Raw genomic sequence first — 26,028 nt, forward strand, 5'->3', positions numbered from 1 at the left:
TGGGCTATACAGTTCATGGGGTTGCAAAGAGTCGGACACGACTGAGCAACTTCACTTTCACTTTCCTCATTGTATCATCTATCTTAATCATTGGCACCACTGCTCACCTGGTCACCTGAGCTGGAAACCTGTTTACTTCCTTTACTCCTCAGTCTAACATTTCCAATAATCACTAATATCTCAAATATTCATGAACCTATCTTTCCTTCTTCATGCCCATTTCATCAACCTTAAGTAAGGCCACCACCATCTCTTAGAAGAGTGATTTTAACAGCTACCTAGTGGATCTCTTTCATTCTTGTCCCCTTTGATTCTGTTATCTCCCTGCAGTCAGATGTCATGGCATCACCTCTCTGCATTATTCCCCACAACTTGCATGCGAAGTATCCTGGGATCTGACCCTTGTTCACAGCTCCCACCTCATCTACAGCTTCTCCCGACATATTATATACTTGCTTGTATCACTCTGTGCCCAGCCTCTTCTTACTGCTTACCATTAAGGCTTGCCTCTTCCAGGAAGTCTTTCCTAAATTCCACAGGCTTGCTGGTGCTGCTCTTCCGTGCTCCTGTGCCTCTCGGGGCTGATTGCAGTCGCACTCAATTACCCACTAGCATATCTGTCTCCCTCTGAAGGTTGTAAGATCTTTGCAGACATCAATCTTATCTTTGCAGTTCTAATGAGCACCTAGTAAGTACTAGTTGACAAATGGACAAAAATGACAGTATGTATGTTTAAGACCCTATCCTGTGAGTGATGCCTCAAACTTTAGGTGTCCAAGTCTTAGTGAAAGTTTGGTAGAAAGACACAAGGCCTCAAGGCATTTGCATTTGCTGGCCCACCACTGGTAGTCTTCCTCAGATATTCATTTTCTTTTTTCAGTTTCTACATCTCAGTAAGATCTTTCCACAGTCATCCTATGTAAACTAACACCTTCATCACTTTATTACTGCTGTTTCCCCCCACCCCACCCCACCCCCATCCTTTGCTTCAGTCATGTCTGACTCTTTATGATCCTATGGGCTATGGCCCACCAGGCTCCTCTGCCTACGGGGATTCTCCAAGCAAGAATACTGGAGTGGGTTGCCATACCCTCCTCCAGGGGACCTTCCTGACCCAGGGATTGAATCCACGTCTCTTTATGTTTCCTGCACTGGCAGGCGGGTTCTTTACCACTAGCACCACCTGAGATGCCCCAGGTGGCTTATAACATAGCTATTGTTTAAACATGCTGCTGCTGCTAAGTTGCTTCAGTCGTGACTCTCTGCATCCCCATAGACAGCAGCTCAACAGGCTCCCCTGTCCCTGGGATTCTCGAGGCAAGAACACTGGAGTGGGTTACCATTTCCTTCTCCAGTGCATGAAAGTGAAAAGTGAAAGTGAAGTCGCTCAGTCGTGTCTGACTCTTAGCGACCCCATGGACTGCAGCCCACCAGGCTCCTCTGTCCATGGGATTTTCCAGGCAAGAGTACTGGAGTGGGGTGCCATCGCCTTCTCCAATTGTTTAAACATATCCCCCCTTTAAACATAAGGTCCTTATCAGCAAGGGCTCTGTTCTGATCACTGGCAATTTCCCTGCTGCCTTTAAAAGAATCAAGTCTTGAATTTATGCTCAAAATATTTGTTGAATATTGAGTTGAACAACTATCTGATAGCAAACAAGAGTAACACGTAAAAGGAAGGGGAAAAAAGGGAACAGAGAGATAAAGGGATAAATTCTGATATATTTTTTTCCTCCTGGCCTTTGACCCTTGTTTTAATTTTTTATGTTCTCTTGTACCTGAATCAAAGTATAGATTGTGCAGACATCTAGTAGGCGCATCTGACCATGGGCGTCCACCCATAGCTTTCACATAAAGGCAGTAGGCATGGGGATTCAGTGCATGTCTGTGTGTGATAAGAGGTTCCTTAACTTGAGATATGCTGACCTCACAGCCCCCTGTTTGCTGATATACATGTGTGGTTTTCCCTGGGATCAGAGGTTCTAAAAATGGGTCAGGGCCTTGGTCTCTTCTGAAAGCCACAGCTGGGGTCCAGGGAAGCAGCTGGCATCAAGGTGGACATTTCCCATGAGAATCAACTTCCTTTGGTCCACTTGTCAAAGAAGTCCAGAGCCCCTTGAGATATCTGGGTCTCCTGGGCGGTCTCCAGTTATGCCTCCAAGGAACCTCCTAGAAGTCTCCCCTGCAAAACATCCTCTCTAAATGGAGTTAATGGTCTGCGTTCCATTTCTGCTGCCAAGGCCTAGTAAACAGGTCTACATCTCCTGCATTGGGCAGGGAGAAAAGTGCAAAGGATGGCGGGACATGACATCTAAGTCCTTTATATAAGGATTGTGACACTCCAGAGCCTGGAGCTGTGTCTATCTTATTCATGACTATCTTTTCCCAGCACCTAGCATAGTGCCTGGCACATACTGGGTGCTCAAATAAATGTTTCTGGAAAGCTGAATGAACCCTGTGAGGGTATCATGATTATCCCCATATGATAGAAGCAGCAGCCTCCTGTTATACTCTCCATTTCTGCAATGCCTGACAGACTTATAATGACTTTTCTTTCCCCCTTCCAGACCTTAAGCTCTGGGAAGGCAGAGATTGCTGTATCCCCAGTACATTGCTTGGATCATAGTAGGTGACCAGCAAATATTTCTTGACAGACTGAAAGGATAGATGGATGGGTAAAGTTCAGAGACAGTGTGCATTTTATTTAAGCTCATAAAACCAGAGTTGAACCCAGTCTGTGACCAGACCATGAAGTCCATGAGGGCAGGAATGGAGTCTGGTTTTTCTCACCATCAGATCCTTAGCACCACAGACAGTGCCTACATGGAGCAGGTGCTCAATAAATACTTGTTGAATGAATGAATGACTCACAGACTGAGCTTTTTTTAGTTATTATTTTGCAATACCCTTTAAGGAGATAGGGGCCTCATGAACAGACACATCACAAGCCTCATTTTGAGAGAAAGCAGCATTTAAAGACATAGGCTGTTTTTTGGTAGCAAGGATTAAAGGGGAGAAAAATAGGAGCAGAGTGACTGAAGTGTGGGCTCCTTTTTCTATGGGTGGAGTGCTAGCCTGCATCGCCTCGCCAGTCAGTAGAAAGTGAGTTGGTAGCCACAGAGTACAGCATTTCCGGCCACTGATCATGGAGACATCAGGGTCAAAGTGGCCGACAGAAGCAGAGGCAGCCAGACCTGTAGGAGCTCTGAAAAAAAAAGAGATTACAGGGTTGCTGCTAGCACTGACGTGCACATTTTACGTGCAAAACTAACATAAAATACCTCCTCTAAATTGACCAATTAGGAAAGGACATGTTCTCTGAGCAGATCAGTTAGAAAAAGGAAGTTTTTTCTTTACCTGCCCTGAAAACCAGTTAGGAAAAGGTGCCCTCCCAGATGGACCAATCTGAAAAAGGCAGCCTTTCTGCAGGCACGAGCTGATAGCCACTTGAAAGGGTACTCCTGTGAAGTGACCAACCTACTCAACCTTGGTGACCTTGAGGGATAGTCACAAAGGGCAAGCCTCTTGGGGGCACCTTGCCTCTCCAGGACTGAGCTCACTGATACTGGAATGAACTAACTCATGTCAAACACTAGGTTGGTGTAACAACCCACTCAGATCTAGATGCCAAGAGCCAAAGAGAGCAACAATTACACAGATTCACTTTTTATCCAGATTTTCAGACAATTTAGCAGCCATAAAATCAAGGGCCATTAAAATGCTGCCGGTCTCCGGTCTTTGTGGTCAGAGGAGCAGAGAAGCAGAAAACAGAGATTTTTGTTTGTCTGCCATGTTCATCCTGGCACCAGGCATCCTGACAAAGGTGTTAGAGATACCTCTTGAAGCTTCAGGAAATGCCCAAGGTGCAGATCACAACGCAGTGTGCTCGTCCCCTGCGCACAGGTGTGTTCAAGCATGTGCGTGTCTGCATATGCAGATTCACACACAAGCAGCTGCAACTGTCATGGCGTTTTGTGTGTGAGTATGAATATGTGCATGTGACCTCGTGGGTGTGTGTGAAAAGTCCAGGCGATGTTTGCTCTTGTGCACCTGTGTGTGCCTGCATTTATGTACACTGTCGTGGGACAACACAGGTATGTGTGCGCATGTGCAGCCCCAGGCCCAACACCTTCCACAAATGCAGTCACCTCTTCAGCGCTCAGGCCAAGTAGACAGGGCATTCCAGCACACCCTAGGCCAACAGATAAAAGCCCCAGATGAAGGTTTTTGTCAAGTCCCTGTGCAAAGAGGATCTGAACTTACCCAAGCTACTGGGAGCAGCCCTTGACACTGCAGCCTGGCCCCCTGTGGGAGGAAACAGAAGGATCAGTGTACGGGAAGCCTGGAAGAAGCCCCTTCAATCTGCTCTTCCTTGCAGCCAGAATGTGGTCTTTTAAAAACCCCAATCTGGTCATCTCACTCCCCTGCTTTGGACTCCTCAGAGGCTGCCGTCTCCTTTCAGGAATAAGGGCCCAAAACCTTAGCAAGAACTACATGCTATTTATATTTCAATTAGAAGAAGGAGAAAGGGAAGGGGGAGGAGAAGAAGAAAAAAGAAAAGTACTATCATTGGAAGGACTGATGTTGAAGCTGAAACTCCAATACTTTGGCCACCTGATGCGAAGAGCTGACTCATTTGAAAAGACCCTGATGCTGGGAAAGATTGAAGGTGGGAGGAGAAGGGGACGACAGAGGATGAGATGGTTGGATGGCATCACCGACTCAAAGGACATGAGTTTGGGTGAACTCTGGGAGTTGGTGATGGACAGGGAGGCCTGGCATGCTGCGGTCCATAGGGTCACAAAGAGTTGGACATGACTGAGCGACCGAACTGAACTGATAAGGCCTCACGTGGTCTGGTCCCCAACCTCCATCAGCTCACCCATACCAACCTCTCCTCCTCCTTTCAGCCTGCCTGGCCAGTTCCTCTGACACCCTGGGTTCCCTCCTGCACAGGCCTTTTGCTCATTCTCCACTCTCTCCCTGGGATTCCACCCTCTTTTCCATTTCCCCTGACCCCTGTTACTTAATCCTTTCTCAGTTTCCAAACCTCATTTCCTTTCTTCCCCAGTCCTCTAGACTAGGTTTGCTTCCCCTGTGGCAAGAGCTCAGAGTTCCTGATCCATGTTCATGCCTGCACTTATCACAACTCCAGAGACACATGATTATTTAAATGATATCTCCTCTACCGGTCCATAAGTGGCACATGAGCCAGGCTTGTACCCATTGCTGCTCATCCTGAGCCCTCAGCCACTAACACAAGCCCTGGCACAAGGCAGGCATGAGAAGATAGCTGTGCAATGAATGAGAACCTGCAGGAGGAAGGCAGCTTATAGTCTACCTCGCCTCACAGGATTCACTTGCTCCAGCTCTTCGGACCCCAGTAAGATCCCAAGTGCCAGGTTCTCTCACCTCGCCTCATCTCCAGAGAACAGTTCTCACCAGGAACATGGAGAGGGGAGTGCCCTTCTTACCCTTCCGTGTGATGGGACCCAAGTTCAGGACACGGGTTTGGTCTATGATGCTCCCACTGCGGAATCTGGTCTCAGGGCAGGTCTGCAGGGAGATGGTGACAAAGAAAGCTTTCCACAAGAGAGACTGAATGAGGCCCGGCCATGGGGAGCTGGGTGCACCCTTCATAGGAGCAACCTTTGCCTCAGGCTGGGACTTGAGGATGGTAGAAGTAGGGGTTGTTAGGAGATCTGTATACATGGGTTCGTGTCCCCGCTCTGCCACTTGTTAGATGTATGATCTTAGGCAAGTCACTTACATTTTCTAAGCCTCTCTCCCTATATAGAAAAAGGGGCTAGTAAAATATCTCCCTTATAGAGTTGCTGCGAAGTATCAAAAAGTTAACACACACAAGTTGCACACAGACAGTGCTTAAAAATGTCAGTTTCTGCTATTAGAACACAAGCTTGCAGATAAGTGAGAGGTTTACCAGCCTACTGCAGCGCCCTGATCGCACCCAGCTTCCCCGCAGCCTAGTCTCCTGTCTGGCCATGGCAGCCTCATCCTATAGCTCTGACTACCCCTGTACTAAAATGGAAATATGGCAGAGACGTTTGTTTTCTTTTAACCTTGTGGCCAAGTGTCTTCAGCTACGGGAACTGGGTGTGAGGGTGTGGTAAGCAGACTGAGGGAAGGGAGGTCTGACTCACAGGTCTGCACTTCTCATTCACAGTGTCACAGAGATACACTTCACAATGCAGGTACACCAGGTCGTAGTTTCCAGCAAAACGGAACATCTGGACAGAAAACCGGCCCTGAGGGGACTCCCCATTCTCCTCCACTTGGATGGTTGAGTCCGCAGCACGTGGACATCTGGGAAGGGTACATCATATAACATGGTTGGTTATGCAAACATTCTGGGGCCAGACTTCCTGGGTTCAGATCTCACTCTATCACTTATTAGCTGTGTGACTATGGGCAATTTACTCAATCTCTCTGAGCCTGTTGCCCTATCTATGTGCGAGGAATAATTTACCTTACATCGTGAGAGAGTTGCGACAATCAAATGAGTTAAAATTACAAAGTAAACAGCATCTGCCGTACAATAGCTGCTACATGTATGTAACTCTAAAATACAAATGTAATCAGTTCAGAACTTAAGGACATTTACTTAAGGATAGTAAGTAAGCACTTAAGTAAGTGCATCCTTAAGTAAGCACTTTTTGATTTCCCAGGAAATGGCATTCAGGAGTCATTACCTACCATTTATTGGCTATCTACTAGTGCCTGGTGTTAATTCTAACATTGGAAACATCTGAGCACTGAAGGCTGCTGGCCAAATTGGGGTGTGTATGTGTGCTCATCAGCACACATTACTACCCAGCACACCCAAACACACAGAAACTCAGAACTGCATGTCCAGAGACTCACGTGGGTGCTGGGCTGGATCAGGGTACGCAGGCTCTTTGAGCAGGCAAATTGGGCACCCTGTCTGCTCTTTGACACTATCCGCTCAAAACGGACTTAGAAAAGGGGCTGAAGGCTGACTGCACAGGAGGACCGAGAAAGGAACTTCTCGGGATGGCGTTCACTTTGCTCTGTGTCCCCCACAATTCAAATCTGACTCCACTTGGCAAAAGAAAAGCCCTGTGGTTAAGGGGACCCACCTTACGAAAAGCAGGGGGAGAGGCAGCCAGCACTGCCCTTGACAGCCCCAGACAGTCAACCCAAGTAAGGCACCTACATGTCTCCCCCAGCCCCTAAGCACCTCCCCAACTCATCTCCTCCTTACACCCCTGTGATATTCTGAGCGCCTCGCAGACTGGCAGTCCTCAGCCCAGCTCCCACCCATGCCACGGCAGAAACACAGAGCCACAGCCAGCATTTGTTCATGCTTTGTTTTCAAGACTTTTTAAGCTTTTCACAATATACATGCTCTACCTTTATACTCAGATACACACACACACACACACACACACACACACACACACAAAGCTTAAAAATCCCTGCACAGTAGATTTTCTTCATGCCTATTTCACATATGAGAACATGAATATCCAGACAGATGAGCTGACTTGTATCTTGAACTAAGAAACAGCAAAACCATGAGCCCAAGTCTCCATGATGTCCCAGGCAAAGTCATGTCAGGATTTTTCAAATTTCAGTTCTTTTTTGCCTAATACAGAAACCACCTCCCTGAATGTTTTCCTGTTTACCAATATCTCTACTATTATTTTATATTACTATATTATTATTACTATTTTTCTTTAAATCTACAAATGTTTTTGTTGAAATACATTTATTTTTTAAAAAGATCATGACCACAAACAGCAAACCAAGGGCTTCCCAGGTGGCAAAATGAAGAATCTCCACCTGCCAATGCAGGAGATGCAAGAGATGAGGGTTCCATCCTGAGGTCAGGAAGATCCCCTGGAGGAGGAAATGGCAACCCACTTCAGTACTCTTGCCTGCAGACTTACGTGGACAGAGGAGCCTGGCAGGCTACAGTCCTTGGGGTCACAAAGAACTGAACGACTGAGAACACAACACATTACTTGCCATATATAAAACACGACCATACAAACACAGTCAGACACTGCTATGACATTTTACTTCAACACTGTTGATTGTAAAAGACCCCCAAAAGACTTCTGCTCTCCTTTCTTTTTGTTGTAAAGGGAGATTAGCAAATAACAGAAGTGTGAACACCAGATGAACACCCAATTGAGCCTTTTCCCCTTGACGCGACCAGGCGGATTCTAAGAGAACTGAGACAGAAATAGGCCAGGGTCTCCTGGGAGCGCTTTCTCTGACTGCACTATTAAAACAGCAATTCCCTTCCCTTTTTCGTACTTCACTTTTTTCTTTATAGCGCTGTCATCATTAACATGCCATGGATGGCACTTTCATTTAATTGTTGATCTCCCCACTTAGAATATCAGCGATAAGGGTGCAGAGACTTTTGTCTCTTCTATTCACTGTTATCCACATAGCCTGGCACACAATAAGCCTCCAAAAATATCTGTTCAATTTATGAATGAAAATGTGAACTACTTTCTCACAGTGTGGTTACTGTTTCTTTAATGTGTTTGAGTCAAAAGCAGTCCATCTGTGTCCTCCCTGTTTCAACTGACCCTTGTCTAACCATGCCTCTGCTGTACTCCTCCCAGCCAAGTGCCAGCCTGCTCCTGTCCAGGGCCTGCCTTTCCATCACGTTCCTCATCCTTTTCTAAATCCTAGACCCCCTCTGCCATCTGATGAAGCCCATGCATTCCTCATCAAAAGTAATGCTTTCAATGCATACACTAAATTACATAAGATAATTTAAAAAAATTAAATATAATTCTTAAAATGTTAAACTTAATACATCATATATTTACATATCTGGATATAAATATATATTTACAAGTACATGTATTTGATATATATCAAATAATAAGATCTAGTTGAAATTCTAATACTACAATATAGTAACTAAAAATACTGACTTGTGTAAATGTCTTCAAATGTCCTGCTAATACTTTTCTGGTTTGTTGCCTGTATCATAATGAATGACAATGCTAAATTCCAGCTACAGGTGAATGAATGTGAAGATGTACTCTGTATCCATGCAACTCTAAAGACCCTCCCTGGCCCCAAATTCCATCCAACAGGCCTTACCTGTCCTGGATGATGAAGTATTTCAAGGGGTCTGTGGCATTGCTGCTGGGCGTGGCATAGCAGTTGGTCATGAGCAGTACAAACCGGGACAAGTCACCCCCATCCAGCATGGTGCCGACGTAGAGAAACGCCTCTGTGGACAGGGTCACAGAGGAGCCTTGGTAGGGCTGTGTGTAGGCAGGGCTCTGGAAGAGCGCCATTCGCACGGTGAATGTGCCGGTCCCGCCCATGCTGATGTTGAGGGCGCTGCAGGGGGAGAGAGGCTGGTGAGAGAACCAGAACCAAGAGCAGCAACAGATAGGCCTCTCTTTCTGATCTGCATCCCTGGGCAGTCCCTGGCAGTTCTTTGGATTTTAATCCAGCAACAGGACTGGAATCCACCAACCATTGCTCTGCAAAATACAATAGTCACACACGGGTCACTTAGGGATCTTGTTGAAATGCAGATTCTGGACCTGTAGCTTTGAGATAAGGCTCAAGGTTCTGCATTTCTAATAAGCTCCGAGGTGACACTGCTCCTTCTGATCCAGAGATCATATTTTTCTGTAACACGTCCACCCCCTCATATGGGGGCCCTTGCATTTAAGTGTGGCAAACACATTCTCAAGGGAATCACCTAGATTCCTCTTTTGATCTTAATATAGAACAGTTTTAAAAGATGGGCTATGAGTCCTACAGGCCTTAGTCAGAGTTCTGGTTCCACCTACAGCGGAAGATTGGGATTTTTAAAATGCATTTTTTAAATCACATTAAAAACAGCCACACTGATGGCAACTCCATGGGGATTATCCTATAAAGGACACTGAAAGACTGATGCCTCAGGAAAGGGGGTACATGAGAAATAGTAATGTGGAAGTCCATTTTAGAGGTGAGTACTGGGCTATTTGTTCGGACTTGGTGTTCGACTGGGATGAGATTTCTAGCTTAAGCCAGAGAGAGATCTGCATACAATTGTTTTGTTCCCTGGAACCTAGCAGATCTGGGACATGGCCACATTGCTCCAGGGCACTTCTTGGCCAGGTGATGTTCCACACAGAGGCAGACAAGGACCAACTGTCTTCCTTCAAGTCAGCCAAGCACCTTCATCAGTGGCAGGTGCCCTTCCCCAAGGCTGGTTGGCCCAGAAAACATGTAACCATGGAGAAGCTTCAAAAAAAAGGTCACGGTAGAGTGGAGGCTCTATGCCTGATGGCCTGGGTTTGAATCTCAGCTCTGTAACTTACTGTCCTCTACCACTTTGGACAAGTTACTAAGCTTTCTTTGAACTTCAATTTCAATAATAAAAATACTTACACCTTCTAGGCCATGCTAAGATTTCAATGAGGTGTTCCATCTAGAGCACTTAGCACAATGCCTGACATATGGTCAGCTCTTGATAAACACTTGTTATGAACACAGCTCTTATTTTTTTTCCCCAATATCTGCATCACTGGCTTGTGATTCATCCTATTCAGAAATGTTCAAGTTTATTTAGCAACAGGATCCTTTTATTTTTTTAAGTAATAAAATTGATAAAGAAGATGTGGTACATATACATGATGGAATACTACTCAGCTATAAAAAAGGATGAAATAATGCCATTTGCAGCAACATGGAAGAAACTAGAGATTATCATACTAAGTAAAGTCAGAAAGAAAAAGATAAATATCATATGATATCACTTACATATAGAATCTAAAATACGGCACAACTAAAGCCACCTATGAAGCAGAAATAGACTCACAGATATATAGAACAGAGCTGTGGCTGTCAGGGGAAGGGGGGGTGGGGTAGGGGGGTTGGGATTAGCAGATTTAAGCTATGATACACAGAATGGATAAACAGCAAGGTCCTACTGTATAGCACTGGAAACTAGAATCAATAATCTATGATAAACCATAATGGAAAAGAATATAAAAAAAGAATGTATAGAAATTAACACAACATTGTAAATCAACTACAATTCAATTGAGAAAATAAAATTAAAATTAAAAACATTCTCTGGTTCACATCCCCAAATCACCTCCTTTAAGGACCTTTACACTTCAAGAAGCATAATTTGTAAACCCCTCTTTATTCAAATTTCTCCTATTTACAGAGAAAGAAACTGAGGTCCAAATGTGGGGTACAATTTGCCCAGTCCCATAGCAGGTCTGAACTGAGACCCCTCGCTTCTTTCCTGTGGTCCAATCACCCTGCTGCTGCTGCTGCTGCTAAGTCACTTCAGTCGTGTCCGACTCTGTGAGACCCCATAGACAGCAACCCATCAGGCTCCCCCGTCCCTGGGATTCTCCAGGCAAGAACACTGGAGTGGGTTGCCATTTCCTTCTCCAATGATGAAAGTGAAAAGTGAAAGCGAAGCCGCTCAGTCGTGTCCAACTCACAGCAACCTCAGGGACTGCAGCACCAGGATCCTCTGTCCATGGGATTTTCCAGGCAAGAGTACTGGAGTGGGGTGCCATTGCCTTCTCCCGACCACCCTACCCCTCAGGTAAACCAGGGACCCTAATATGGGTTTCACCTCTGTGGAGCACTTTTGTACATTACTGCTAAATCCATTTCACATACAAGAAGACTGACACCTAGAATAGGACTATCAATCTCCCAAAGCCATTGAGTGATAGAGCCAGGATTCGAAAATGGGCTCCAGATTTCCCAGCTGGGCTCCTCATGGACTCTTTCTGGAGTCCAACACTGCCTCCCAGCTGACCACCTCCAATCAGCTCTTTATTGGTGGCAGCTGACAGAGAAGCTGAGGTCCTGGTGGCTAAGGATTTGTGGGGTGGAGTTGTCCAGGGACACTGGGGACCCTCTCTGGCCGCACCTGACCATTGGCTGCAGGGAGGTCTTCAGGCTGACTTTCATGTCCAGGGGATAGGAGCACGCAAAGTTGATTCTGATGTTGAGGTCACGGATGATGATCTCATCTGCCAGGTAGAGAGTGTTGCTGTATGTGGCGTGGGTCTCATTCCTCTGTATTGGGGTAGGAAGGTGGGGGGGGAGGAAGGGCAGAAAAGGCATAGAATCTGAGTAGGATTCAAAACCAAAGGCACTGAAACTGCTGAAACTACCCTCCCAGTTTCAATGAGCACAAGTCATGAGCTAGGCACCCCCTGCACAAGCTGAATGTCCCTACTGCATCTTTGTGTGGATCCTTCAATGACCCTGAGAGGCAGGATGACCACCTCCCTAATATAGATGGAAGTTCATGGGAACTGGGCAACTTATCCATGGTACAGGGGGTCTAAGAAGCCTGGGACTCTTCCCATCACCTCATGCCTCCTCTCGCACACGCCAAAAGACTAAAAATCACATACTGAGTCATCATTAATGGCAGATTGTCAAAAAGCCATATTTGGCAAATGACAATTATTTCCTTGTTTCTTATGTATTTTTTTTTCCTCTGTGGGGGATGAGGGAGATGCGAGGAAGCAGAACCCACTCACACAAACGTTTACCTCTGGGTCCCTTTGGAGGAGGCTTCTGTAGCTGAGGCCCTGGTTCTTTGAACACTGAAAGTGCAGACTCTGCCTCCCAGGAACCATCAGAGACAAACAGATCTGCTTCTGAACTCAGTGCTGATACCTACCGGCTTAGAATAGTCATTGCCCTGTTGGGGCACTGTGTTTCCCATCTGTCAAATGGGAAACTATCACTATGGATTGTCCTCTTTATTTGAAACTGACATTTATTGAGCACTTACTTTGTGCCAATCATTTGTCCTAATCACTTAGCACACAGTAACACCTTTAACTCTCCTAACCCTATGAAGGAGTTACCGTTACTCCATTTTCAGTGGAGGAAGCTGAGCCACATTCAGGTTAAATAACTCACCCAGTTCACACAACGAGTAAGTGATGGGGCTGGGCTTGAACCAGGCAGTGCTCCAACCCTGTCCCACACCGGCCAGAACGTACCGTCATCACTGTCCCACAGGGGCCATCCCTGGCTGGGGTCAGCACAGACATCCAGTCCCGGTCACCCCTCTCAGTGAAGCCTGAGCACTGGCTGTCACGCAGGTACATGAAGACCTTCTCAAACCCCAGATTCTTCAGCTGGCACTTGCTCAGGGACAACTTAATGTCATCAACCCCACATTCCAGCCTGCGCTCCAGGAGGGAGAGATCTGAAATGGTCAGGGAAGGCAGGATTGGAGGCCTGTGACCACAATTCAAGGTTCAGCACAACCCCAGGGCCCAGGTCCAGCTAGCCAGGTTGGCCACCAGCTGGGAGTACTCAGAGTCATGCTGTGGTCTCCCCTCTCAGAGAGGTGGAGACGTGAGACTGGGTTCCCAGTATCACTGGGTGGATCCATGTGACTAACCACCAGCCCATGTTACCCTAAGCATAGGCTGTACACAAAGAAAAGTAATACATTTGGGTCATTCACTGCTCTCTCTGTCTGCTCAGACGTGTCCAACTCTTTGCAACTCTATAGACAGACTGTAGCCTGCCAGACTCCATAGCCCCAGCACTAAATAACATTGAATCCTAGTAAAACAAAACAAATAGCAAGCAAACAAAGCTAACAAGTTAATGGTAGTTTCTTTCCATCCTTTCTGTATCAAGGGGACAATCTTCAAGATTTGCTAATGTTTTTATTATTAACACCATCAGTTCAGTTCAGTTCAGTTCAGTCGCTCAGTCGTGGCCGACTCTTTGCGACCCCATGAATCACAGCACGCCAGGCCTCCCTGTCCATCACCAACTCCCGGAGTTCACTCAGATTCACATCCATCGAGTCAGTGATGCCATCCAGCCATCTCATCCTCTGTCGTCCCCTTCTCCTCCTGCCCCCAATCCCTCCCAGCATCCATACACTTGCTAATTTTCCTTGAAACCACAGAGAGCAGAACTCTGGTTAAGTATTTGCAGCATATAAAGAGATCCAGTTAGATTTTTAAAATTAAAGTATTACATAGCTGCTGAAATTTAACAACTTTCTTTCATTGTATTCATTATTACTGCTGCTGCTGCTGCTGCTATGTCACTTCAGTTGTGTCCGACTCTATGCAACCCCATACACAGCAGCCCACCAGGCTCCCCCATCCCTGGGATTCTCCAGGCAAGAATACTGGAGTGGGTTGCCATTTCCTTCTCCAACTAATGAAAGTGAAAAGTGAAAGTGAAGTCGCTCAGTCCTGTCAGACTCTTAGTGACCCCATGGACTGCAGCCTACCAGGCTCCCCCATCCATGGGATTTTCCAGGCAAGAGTACTGGAGTGGGGTGCCATTGCCTTCTCCTTATTACTGCTACTACAGACCTAAGATGTTACTTGCCACAGATAAGACACAGTAGTGAACTTCAACGTCCCAAGTTTACTTAAAAGAAGGTTGTGACTAAAACCAAGACTGGAATTTAGGAAACACTAGCCTGCTTCAATCATTATGTATACAGGGAAACAGGTTTAGAGATGGCCAGGGCCCTGCTCAGGGTCTTCAGATGGTCAGTGGAGGGCCCAATCCAAGAAACCAGACTGCTGGCCAGGCCTGTGTTCTTGTGCTCTGGGAATACAGCTCAGGTTAGCCTTTGGCCAACAGGTGGCAACCTCCTGCTTACCCATCAGGATTTTGGGGGCCTCCGAAAGAAGCCTGGGGGTGGGGTTGTTTCTCAAGCTCTGGGAGCTTATGGGTCAACTAAGGGGAGACTCCAGGAATCCAGAGAGCTTCTTGCTGATTTTAATGGGTATTACTGGACTGACTTTCCACTCCGACTGGATAATATGCACACCCTAGGTCATCCCCACAGGCCCCCAATTCACACACAGGAATGTGTCCCTCCCCAGGTCCCTGGCATTTCTGAGTACCATCCCACCTCCCCACTGGCCTCACCGGTGACGTTAAAGTCCTGTTTGCACTGGCAGTGCCATTCGCCATTATCCGATTTGCAGTCCTCATCCACACGGCACTCCTCACACGTCCCCTCCACAGAGCTGGGGTCTGCAGGGTCACATATACAGTCAACAAGGATGAGCTCCAGCCTCTCGGGGTGCCCATAGGGCCCAGGGCGGGGTTGCTGGGAGACACCCACTCACCTGTGCAGTAAGCCAGATGGCACTCAGGGGGCGCCGTCAGGTTGTACACGTAGTAGCCGCCGGCACAGGCCTTCACTTGGACAGGCGCGTCCCACAGGCAGCAGTCGCCGCTCCAGTGTGCACAGGCCACGCGGTTCACGATGCCCTCGTCGCTCGATGGGTGCGTGCCGTTGAGCCACATAGGCGCGGCCGTGTTGCAGTGCAGGACGGGCACGCAGGTCTCGGGCAGGCGCACGCCGCCCTGGCCCACGAAGCGGTACCAGCCACCCAGACTGACGTCACAGACGTAGCCGGAGCCGTACTCTGTGCTGCGCCAGTATTCGTCCAGGATGTGGTGCGCCTGGCACGGATCAGCGCACACTAGCGCGTCACCCTCCCGCACGCAGTCTAGCCCAGGCCCGCAGGAGCCCGGGGAACACTCACAGTGCCTCCCGTCCCCCACGTAGCCCGTGGGACACACACATGAGTAGTTGCCCTCGCTATTGATGCAGGTGGCCAGGGCATGGCAGCGGCTGAGCCCTGGCTCTGCACACTCGTCCACATCCTCGCAGCCGAGCTCCGAGCTCAGGAGGAAACCTTCAGGGCAGACGCATGTGTAGGAGCCCAGCGTGTTCACGCAGCTGTTGGTGGCGGAGCAGTTGTGCGCCCCCAGAATGGCGCATTCATCCAGATCCGCACACTCGAGGCCGTCGCCAGTGAAGCCCTCCTGGCAGGCGCAGGTCGTGGCAGCCCCGTCTACCGTACAAGTGGCATTGGCATGACATTCAGAGCAGCTTTCTGCAGGCAGAAAAGCCCAGATTCAGAGTGGGGACCGCTAGGCCACTGTTCACCAAGAGACTCTTTCCATGGTCCTTAGGGTTCTTTAAGACATAGCAGACCCCCTTTGAAAGAAACAAATAAACCTCCCCCAATGTCTGAACACCCACCTGCATTCTTGTGTTAAGCACTGCATTCAAGCTGTATCATCTTTTCAAACATCCACCTTTCCACCACCAGAGGAATAATGCAGAGTTCTTGACACTTCATTAAGGATTTAGGGAACCCTGTCACCCCTTCCCCAACTTGATATATTCTATGCCTTTTGCTCAGATCTCTTTCCCTGCCTCCCCTCTCTACCTAGCAGGGGCGCTGACACTTTGTGTGTTCCTCTGTGACAATAATAACAGTAAAGATGGTGAGCTCTCATGTATTTTTATGCCAGACACTGGGATAGGCATTTTCTATCCATTATCTGATAGAATCCTCTCCAGTGGCCCTGGGGAATGACTTTTGTGTTTAGCCATATTTTAAAGGTGAGGAAACTTGAGATTCAGAAGGTTTAAGCTACTTGCTTCATTGGTAAGCAGCAGAGCCAGAACACAAATCGAGGTTGCAGGACCACAGTGTGTGTGCGCTCCATGATGACACAACGGTATTTACTCTCTTCCAGAGAACTCCTGTTGGGGGTTGTGTAGAGGTGCCTAGCTCCCTTCTCCAACAAAAAGCTAACAGCAATGTGCAACCCAATGGAAGGGTCACGTATGTGTGGGATGTCTTTGGGTACCACCCAGGTATGTTCACATCTCTTGTGTGGTTGAGTATGTTCTTGACCTTCCAGTAAAGTGCCAGGGTGGGGGGGCTTAGTGATATTCTAAACTTTTGTCTCTCCATATGTGATCCAAGGATCACATACACCATCAGCATCATCTGGGAGCTCGTTAGAATGCAGAGTCTCAGGCCCCACCCCAGGCCTACCGAATCAGAATCTGCATTTTAGTAAAATTCCTGGGTGAGTCCTATGTACATTAAAGTATAAGAAATGAATTTAGAATAGACTATGCAAATCCCAAGCATAAAAGGAGAGGGACTGAGACCTCTTCTGCTAATGGTGACACTGCTCTCCGCACACACAGCACTTACTTGCTGATGAGGTGTCAGTTGCTGCAGGTATGATGACCCAAGAGGTCACCACCACTGTCATCCACATCAAGGTTGGGGAGAAAAGACACTTCATCCTTTCTGCTCCTCACAGCTTTTTCTGGTCTAGGAAGACTTTCCCAAAGGCAAGGAAAGGCTGGCCTCTTGAGATTTCCTTCCCGTCCCTGATCCCTGAAGTCCTGTGAACAGAGTCAGATGAGATAAATGCATGATGGAACTCCCTTCCCCACAGTTGGGACAAGTGCTTTGGTTGTGTACTGTGCAAGTCCAGGAGATGCCATTTATGTGAACCACAAAAAGTGTGTAGTGCTGTGGTCCTTGCTTTGGTAGAGTTTTCCCCTCTGTGGCCTTACTCTTAATTCCCACCACATCCCAGCCTCAGTTCCCCAAGTTTCAGTGCATTTGAAAGCGCTGAGTCTCTCATCTGGAGCAGGAACCTGCAAGATATGGGGGGTGGGTGTTCTGGACTCACCATTTTATTGGAGGCACCCTCCTGATCCCCTCATGGAAAACTCTGAACTTTCCTAGATGCGTTTATTCATTCAACAGAAATTTATTGAGTAGTTACTATGTGCCAAACAGGAAGCTAAGCACCAAATGACAGACAAGGTCCCTGACTTCATGCAATTCACATATTGTAAAGAAGTAGCTTGAAATAAGTAGTTTGAGAGGTGAGTAATCTTCATAAGGTATTTTAATGTTTCCAGAGTGCTCAGATATTATTTCACTCACCTGGCAAAATAGTCTACTAATACCCCAGTTTTTATAGCAGCATAATAAGGTAGCATAGTGGTTAAAGGTATAGGACCTGGAGGCTGCAACAAGGATTTGAACTCCTATTTTACCAATCACTATGATTGGTAAACTCACATGTGACGTTGGGCAATATATTTCAATTCACTAAGACTCAGTTTCCTCATCTATGAAAGAGAGATTACTGCTTGCACAATCTGAGTGGCTACAATGCATTAGGGTCAGGGTGAAGTCTCCTGCTAGTAAAGAACCTGCTTCATAGGAAAGTGTTTTACAAACCTTAGTGACCATGATCTGCTATAAGGAAAATATTTTATGCCATGATCCAGTACAGTTGCTAATACACATACACACACATGCATACATGAAATAAATGTTTTATAAAACAATTCTTACCATTACTATGTGCATTCCTTGCTGATATATCCTATTGTCTCTAATTAAAAGAAAATTCTGAATGTAACCCACAAATGATGTGAACTATAGTTTGACTAATAGCAGACTGCATATTATCATCCCGGTATTAACAAAGATGATATGTGCAAAGCAGGTTCAGAGCAGATGCTCTTGTTCACTGCTCTATCCATCCCCAATGCCTGGTATATAATAGGAACTTCACTAATACGGATTGAACAAATGGAAAAATTGTAGTCATTGTTGTTAGGGAAGCACAAGATCAAAGAGAGGGGAGTTGATTTACCAAAGCCCTTTGCATCAACAGTCAGCAGAGTAATGACTTATCCTAGGTTTGATTCAAGTGTCCAATCTCTTCATTTCCAGACCCCCATCCCTCAAACAGAATGGGAGTCAGCAAAGACTAGATGGGAGAAGCAGCTAGGAGAAGTGAGAGCTGCAGATAGCCTTACCTGAAACCAGAAAGGTAGAATTAATCCTTTTACAAGTAGGTGACTTTCATATCTATATATATACATCTGTTGCCCACTGGCAATCTCTCCTCCAATGATCCTCTGGTTCTGTTTCTTAATTATTTTAATGGGGGTGGAATATTTTTCCCTTTTGACACAGTGTTTTCCTTTTCTAGGCTGTGAGGTGGTTGTTGTTCTTTTCCCTAATAGGTAGAGACCCCAAATGATTGACATTAGGGGTCACAGTTGTGCCCACAGTTACAAGGGCTCTGTTTTATACCTTTTGGCAACAAGAGGTTCTTTAGTTAGAAATTAACTGGGTAAACAATTCCAAGGGCCTGGGTTTTTCTTGGTCATTGAAAAGCACAAAGTGGAGCCAAGCAGAGGCCAGAATCTGAAGCCAGGCTGCTCCAGGAGAAAAGGGGTGCTCATTGTCCCCACCAGGATGTGTACTTGTGGCCACTCAATTCCAAAGCAAATGCCATCCTCACGGGTTCAGCCAGCTCCCCTGGGGTCCCAATGTGATCAGGAAAGGAGCTGAGAATGGCTGAAGGTCAGAGACAGCAGATAATTCAGACATCATTGGACCAGATGCTCTGTGAATCAAGAAATTTGAATTCCCATGAAGGAAGGTCCTTGAGAAGTAGATAATTTTGTAGATGAACAGACTGACTTTGGAGTCAGTCTATCTGAATCCTGGTCAGCGTTTTTTGTGTGCCAGTAATTTTCCTTCCAGAGGTAATTTTCATCATCTGTAAAACAAGAATACCTGCGTCCTAGAATTGTTATGGCCATTAAAGGAGATGATGCAAGTTAAGGCATATAGTAATGGTACCATCTGTGGAAGTCACTGCTGATACTGTTTTGGTGATGTGCAGTCATCGGGTAGAGAATGACAGGGCTTGGTTCAGCCTTAGGTCTCCTGACCTAATTCCACATTAATGGCAATGCCATATTGAGAAAAATCAGGTGCATATGAACTCAGGCTGATCAGGAAATATGACAGTGATCCACAGCATTGCCTCTTTGAGGGCTTTCTCCTTCTGTCTGGCCTAGTGGTCAGGTGACTACCAGCAGCAGCTCACTCACCTCCTCAGGGGAATTTCATAGGAAAAGAGGTAGCACAGTTCTCAGCGATGTTTCTTCCCAAACAGCACCCCAGAGAGATCTATAACAATTAGTTTACAATCCCAGCACAGTTCTCAGCCACCCTGGGCATTAACTTTCATCTTTGTGGAAAAGTGAGAAATATCTTATCATTATTTACTTTTGCAGTTCTTTGATGAAAAAGGAAGTTATCTTTGCATTTGCTTACTATTTATTCTTTTCTGAACTGTTTGTATCCTTTGCCCATTTTTCCTCCATAAGAATGTTTTTTTTTCCCTTTCTTTGCTACAACTTCAGAAGAAAATAAAAGTTCTTAATATTCTTTTTCTCAATCCTAGATGGTGAATGTCATTTCTGGTTGGTGAACATGAGGCTCTGTCAAAACCTAAGTCTGGGTGTCTTTAAAGGATTAAAGATGGAGCTCCAGGTGGCTCCTGAAGTTGTCTGGGCAGAGATCTTGGGTAGGAAAATAGGGAGTTTGGGCTGAGACTATTCTTTTTTTTTTTTAATTTTTTTTTTTATTTTTATTTATTTTTTTAACTTTTTTTTTAATTTTTTTAATTTATTTATTTATTTTTAATTTTTACTTTACAATTCTGTATTGGTTTTGGCATAGATTGACATGAATCTGATGCAGGATATGAGACTATTCTTAAGTCTAATAACCAACCACATGATTCAAGTTTTTGTGTTTGATGCTTTTATATCTTGAAACTGGTGATTCTGGAGGGACTGTCCCACTGAGGGTGAACTAATGCCTTGGAGATAGGTAGAATTGGAGATATACCTCGCTATCTCTAGGAATATAATATTCCCGAGAGCATGCCTTTCACACGCAAAACAGCCTGTCTAGAGCCCAAAACCCAAGCTCTCCTCTGTCAGGCGCACACTCAGGACCAGGTACCAGATAACTAGGGACAATTTCCAAGTCCCAGAGCCTACTGACATTATTCCAACTAGCCAATCCTAAACCTGCTTACCTTGCCTCTTCTGTCCCTTCCTATGGAAACCACAATAAAGGCTACATTTTCAGTTATAGTCAGATTTTCCCCTTGCTTCCTCTGCCTTCTGACCAACCCTAGCACTTTCCTGTGTGCCCCCCTCACGGCATGATATATACCCTCCTCTTAGGATCTGAGAGTATAATAAACTATCTTTTGATGACAGTTATCTCCTGATCTGTTGCCTTTGTCAGGCCTGAATTATAATAAAATCTGTATTTTAAAACAGTAAACATCACCTTGATTCAACACAGCTAGATCATCTTGTGGTATATTTCTCTAACTGGCTATTTTTCCAGTCTTTGTTCTTCCCACCCTTCCCCACCCCCACCAGTCCCACGCACTTGATGAGGATATGGCAACTTCATTGGAATCATTAAGCCATGCCTCCCACATCTCCATCTACCTGCCTCTGGCCTCATCTTCCACATCCCCTCTCCTTTCATAGAGACAGGATCCTTCTGTTAAAGGTCTTTCTCTCCCTGTATGCTCTAATGACCTCCCAACAGACAGTCATCACCTGCCCCACCTACCCATACTGTATTCACCAATCTGAGCCCCCACTGCCTAAGGCCTCAGTTGCATCTGGGGGACAGGCAAGTAGCACACCCATTTTCTGGCTCATGGCCAGTCAGGAGCTCTGATTTAGTTCCATGTGACTTCCTAGAAATGCCCGGTGACCCCTCCTTCAACTGGCAGCCACATGGCTTTAAGGCTGAAGCAGGTGAGCTTGGAATCGTGTCTTGAATACTAACACCTGCTCCTGCCAGGGCAACTGGTTCAGGTGAGTTCCAGGGCCGCAGGCTGTTCCCTGCTTAGTCTGGATGTGGACAGGCTCGGGTTTGGGGAAGGAGAGACTGGGGCACAGGCCATTGAGGCCTGATTAAGTACAATCAGCCTTTGCATTACATAATGGGAAGGCTGTGGAGAGGCCCAGGTGGTTTGCGTAGACTTTAGTCCCTAAAATATTATGCTCTCCTTTTATCAAAGGTCTATTACACCTGAATTAAGTGAATGTCACAAACCAGCAACATGAATCTGCTGCTGCTACTACTGCTAAGTCGCGTGAGTCGTGTCTGACTCTGTGCGACCCCATAGACGGCAGCCCACCAGGCTTCCCCGTCCCTGGGATTCTCCAGGCAAGAACACTGGAGTGGGTTGCCATTTCCTTCTCTGTGTGAATGTTACCTTACATGGCAAAAGGGTCTTTGTGGGTATAATTAAGATCAGCATCTTGAGATGAGGTTATCTGGGCAGGCACAGTGCAATTACAGTGGTGCTTATGAGAGACAGGCAGGAAGAATTTGAGTCAGAGGAAGCAGGAAAAGTGAGGATGGAAACAAATGGTCAGCGTTCTTTGAAGAAGAAACCATGAATGGCAGGTAGCCACTAGAAACTAGAAAAGTGGGGTAGTACCATGAGCTCTCATGACTTGGCTTTTAAAAGGATCACTTTAACAGCTTTAGGGAATATGGATTGTGTGTATGTATGTGGGGGGGCCTTGGAGGTACAGAGCAGCAGCAGAGGGACCAATTAGAGGACTTCTGTGGCTGAGACTGGTGGCTGGAGATGGAGAATAGTGGATGGAGTCACATGGAAGGAAGGAGGAGGAGTCACGTGTTTTGGTGGAGTTACTTTTATGGTAATAAAAGGAAAGAAGGGACTTGAGGGTTAGCCTAGCATATGGTTGCTTATGAGAATGGGTCATTTTGAGATATGAAAGACTAGGGAGAGATTTTGGGTCAAATCTCTTTCCTACTGTGCTAAAATGAAGCATAAAAAGATTATTCCACCTCTTTGAAAACATCAGCCACCCTCTCTGGGGATCCCAGTGTGGTAGTGGTGATGGTGATGTGCACACCATCTGTGGAGTGAGATCGCCAAGAATCACATTTCAAGGGCTTTCTAGCCTTGTGATCCTGCCTGGTTGCTCAACCTTTCTTTGCCTCAGTTTCCTCATCTGTAAAATGGGGATGATGAAACCTAGCTCTCAGTGAGGCTGTGAGAACTAAGCGAATGCCCAGTATGTTGTAAACACTCATTTAATGTTACTATTATGGCTTTCCTTGCAGCCCTATCTGAATTTGAGGTCAAACAGCTCTTCTAAGGCAACACCAAGCAGAAAAAAGGTAATGAGTAACACAGGGCCAAAGACATTCAAGGGTTTTTATTATCCAGCCTCCACCCACCTACCACAATGTCACAGAATTTTATTTGGAGTAGATCAACTCAGAAAATGATGCCAGGATCTGGAAAATGGGCACCCTCTCTTCCTGGCTTTGGAGAGCCTTACAGTTCTTCCTTCACTCTTGGTTTCTCTGCCTGTGTTGGAGGTTCCTTTGGCTCAGCTACCTTCTCCTCCTCAGCCTTTTCTTTCAGCTCAGTTGGCCCTTCGAGCTTGGTCACATTCTCCAGCTCAGGCAAATTCTGTTCTGGTAGCTCTTTCTTCATAAAAATTTCCTCCTTTTCCTCCGCTAATACCTCCTTTTCTGTCTCTTCACTTTGCTCAACAGAGAGTAGCTATTTAAGAAAAGAAGAGAGGGAGGGAGAAAGCGTTGGAGGAGGAAAAATAAATAGAGGCAAGAATTATGCAGTAATTGTCACTGTATTGCCTATCAGCCTTTCACTACTCTAAGCCCAGAGGTGCCGCTGCCCCAGGCCTGGCTACTGAGATTCGCTCCAGAACATGTGCTAGGACTACTAAAGACCTGGTATTATTAATAATACTTTGTTTGCAAGCTGAGAAGGTGTTACTGAGAGCTGTGGAGCAGTCACTGCCCCTCCCTGGGGAAGTGCCTGCTTGCGAATGAAGCAAACAGTGGAAAACAGAGATGGGGAGACAGAAAATGACTCTGAGCTTCAGAATCCACCCACCTTTGATGAGCTATAGTTTCTGACATTTGCAATGGAAAGCGTCCTAACTAATACAGATGACCCCTTCCAGCAGATGGCCTTACTGAGGCATGGACAGAATTAGGAGGGAATGGAGAGTGTAGAACAATGCCAGGGCACAGGAGTCCATCAGGACATGTGGTTAAGCATTCAAGAATAGTGGACCTAGGGAAGCAGCCTGGGAGCTGTGTGAGACCTTGTCCTTCTGTGTTTCTCAACTCTGCCTTTCTAATAGCATGTGTCCTTGAAATAAAGTCATCCAACCTCCATTCTCTCCCACAAGATTATAGAACTCTTGGCACCCTCTTTCCTAATCTATTGAGTTCTTGATAGTTCTGTGTGGGACAGAATGGTCTAGGGTACTGCTGTTTCACCTTACCTCATCTTTATCCTCAATCTGAATCTTGATTTGACTTTCCAGGAAATCAGAAAAGCCCTTCAGGGTATGTTCACCATTATACAGTACAGCCTAGGAAGAAAATGGAGCAGAGTTGAAATGGTAGCCTCTTCCTGAAGGATACTCAGGGATTGCTCCACAGACAAATCTGGAGTCAAATTCCTAACAACCCAAGTGCAGTGAGCAAGTTCCTTAACTTCTCTGAGCTTTCATTACCATAAGAATAATGAAATATCCTCCATCATAGGGCTGTGATGTAGTCGTTCAGAGCAAGAACTATGGGGCCACACTGTTGGAGCTCAAACTCTGGCTTCACCACTTGGCAGTGTTGTCTGGAAGCTTAACCACTCTATGACTCAGTTTCCTTAACTGTAATATGAAGATAATAACAGTCCCTCTCTCATGATGTTGTTATATGGATTTAACGAGTTACTGTGTGAAAAGGAGGCTTCCCTGGTGGCTCAGAGGTAAATCTGCCTGCAATGCAGGAGACCTGGGTTCTCTTCCTGGGCTGGGAAGAGCCCCAGGAGAAAAAGAAATGGCAATCCACTCCAGTACTCTTGCCTGGGAAATCTCATGGACAGAGAAGCCTGGTGGGCTTACAGGCCATGGGGTCGCAAACAACATGCAAAAGGCACTTAAAACAATGCCCGACTCAGGAACACTATATATATGCTATTTTATTACTAAAGAATAAGAATATTTGTTTTACAAAGTGTCTGGCATATGTTCTTGCTCAGCTATCACTAGCTTCCTTTCCTTTTTCAGTCTTTAAAAAGATTAGGAAACTGCTTACTGCCCTCTGGCTGTCTAAACTCCTTTTCAGATAACTGAAGATCTGAACCAGGTCCATCCACCCTTTCAATCTAGCTTCATTTTCCATGCGCATCTTCTACACCAGAAGGATGATATCTCTTTCAAAGCTCTGTGGTTAGCCTTCTGCCTACCCCCTTGTTTACATTATACTCCCTACTTATAAGTCACACACTTCTGATTTAAATCCCTACCATTCTTCAAAGTGTCATATTTTCATGAAGACTTCCAGCCATATCTGCCCTCCAGAATCTGCCCTATTTAATGCCAATTGCATTTGGAGATGAGGCTATACCATGACTTTCAGTTCAGTTCAGTTCACTCAGCTGTGTCCAACTCTTTGTGACTCCATGAACCGCAGCACGCCTGGCCTCCTCGTCCATCACCAACTCCTGGAGCTTACCCAAACTCATGTCCATGGAGTCAGTGATGCCATCCAACCATCTCATCCTCTGTTATCCCCTTCTCCTCCCACCTTCAATTTTTCCCAGCATCAGGGTATTCTCAAATGAGTCAGCTCTTCACATCAGGTGGCCAAAGTATTGGAGTTTCAGCTTCAACATCAGTCCTTTCAATGAACACCCAGGACTGATCTCCTTTAGGATGGACTGGTTAGATCTCCTTGCAGTCCAAGGGACTCTCAAGAGTCTTCTCCAACACCACAGTTCAAAAGCATCAATTCTTCGGCACTCAGCTTTCTTCACAGTCCAACTCTCACAACCATACATGACCACTGGAAAAACCACAGCCTTGACTAGACGGACCTTTGTTGGCAAAGTAACGTCTCTGCTTTTTAATATGCTGTCTAGGTTGGTCATCACTTTCCTTCCAAGGAGTAAGCATCTTTTAATTTCATGGCTGCAGTCACCATCTGCAGTAATTTTGGAGCCCCAAAAAATAAAGTCAACCGCTGTTTCCACTGTTTCCTCATGTATTTGCCATGAAGTGATGGGACCAGATGCCATAATCTTAGTGTTCTGAATGTTGAGTTTTAAGCCAACTTTTTCACTCTCCTCTTTCACTTTCATCAAGAGGCTCTTTAGTTCTTTACTTTCTCCCATAAGGATGGAGTCATCTGCGTATCTGAAGTTATTGATATTTCTCCTGGCAATCTTGATTCCAGCTTGTGCTTCTTCCAACCCAGCATTTCTCATGAT

At 46.0% G+C, this 26,028-nt stretch overlaps 2 protein-coding genes across 2 annotated transcripts in view; both read right to left on the bottom strand.

Moving 5' to 3' along the window:
• Positions 1-2,681: 2,681 nt before the first annotated feature.
• On the bottom strand, positions 2,682-18,891 carry UMOD (uromodulin). Its single transcript, XM_040257215.1, has 11 exons — positions 18,662-18,891; positions 17,025-17,221; positions 15,126-15,902; positions 14,923-15,030; positions 13,008-13,216; positions 11,915-12,063; positions 9,112-9,357; positions 6,162-6,324; positions 5,475-5,556; positions 4,264-4,305; positions 2,682-3,205 (listed from the first exon to the last, which is right to left on the bottom strand). Exons 2-11 carry the CDS (start codon positions 17,116-17,118, stop codon positions 3,144-3,146), a joined length of 1,932 nt encoding a protein of 643 aa, XP_040113149.1. The 5' UTR covers positions 17,119-17,221; positions 18,662-18,891; the 3' UTR covers positions 2,682-3,143.
• Positions 18,892-22,921: 4,030 nt separating this feature from the next.
• Positions 22,922-26,028, bottom strand: part of PDILT (protein disulfide isomerase like, testis expressed) — a 46,253-nt gene continuing 43,146 nt past the window's right edge. Inside the window, exons 10-11 of the mRNA XM_040257463.1 lie at positions 24,041-24,130; positions 22,922-23,289 (exon numbers count right to left, since the gene is read on the bottom strand). Of these exons, the coding sequence (XP_040113397.1) occupies positions 23,059-23,289; positions 24,041-24,130 (321 nt within the window). The 3' untranslated portion in view covers positions 22,922-23,058. The remainder of the gene's footprint in view (positions 23,290-24,040; positions 24,131-26,028) is intronic.

Source organism: Oryx dammah, unplaced genomic scaffold (assembly GCF_014754425.2).
Source record: "Oryx dammah isolate SB20612 unplaced genomic scaffold, SCBI_Odam_1.1 HiC_scaffold_2, whole genome shotgun sequence".
NCBI classification, from domain to species: domain Eukaryota; kingdom Metazoa; phylum Chordata; class Mammalia; order Artiodactyla; family Bovidae; genus Oryx; species Oryx dammah.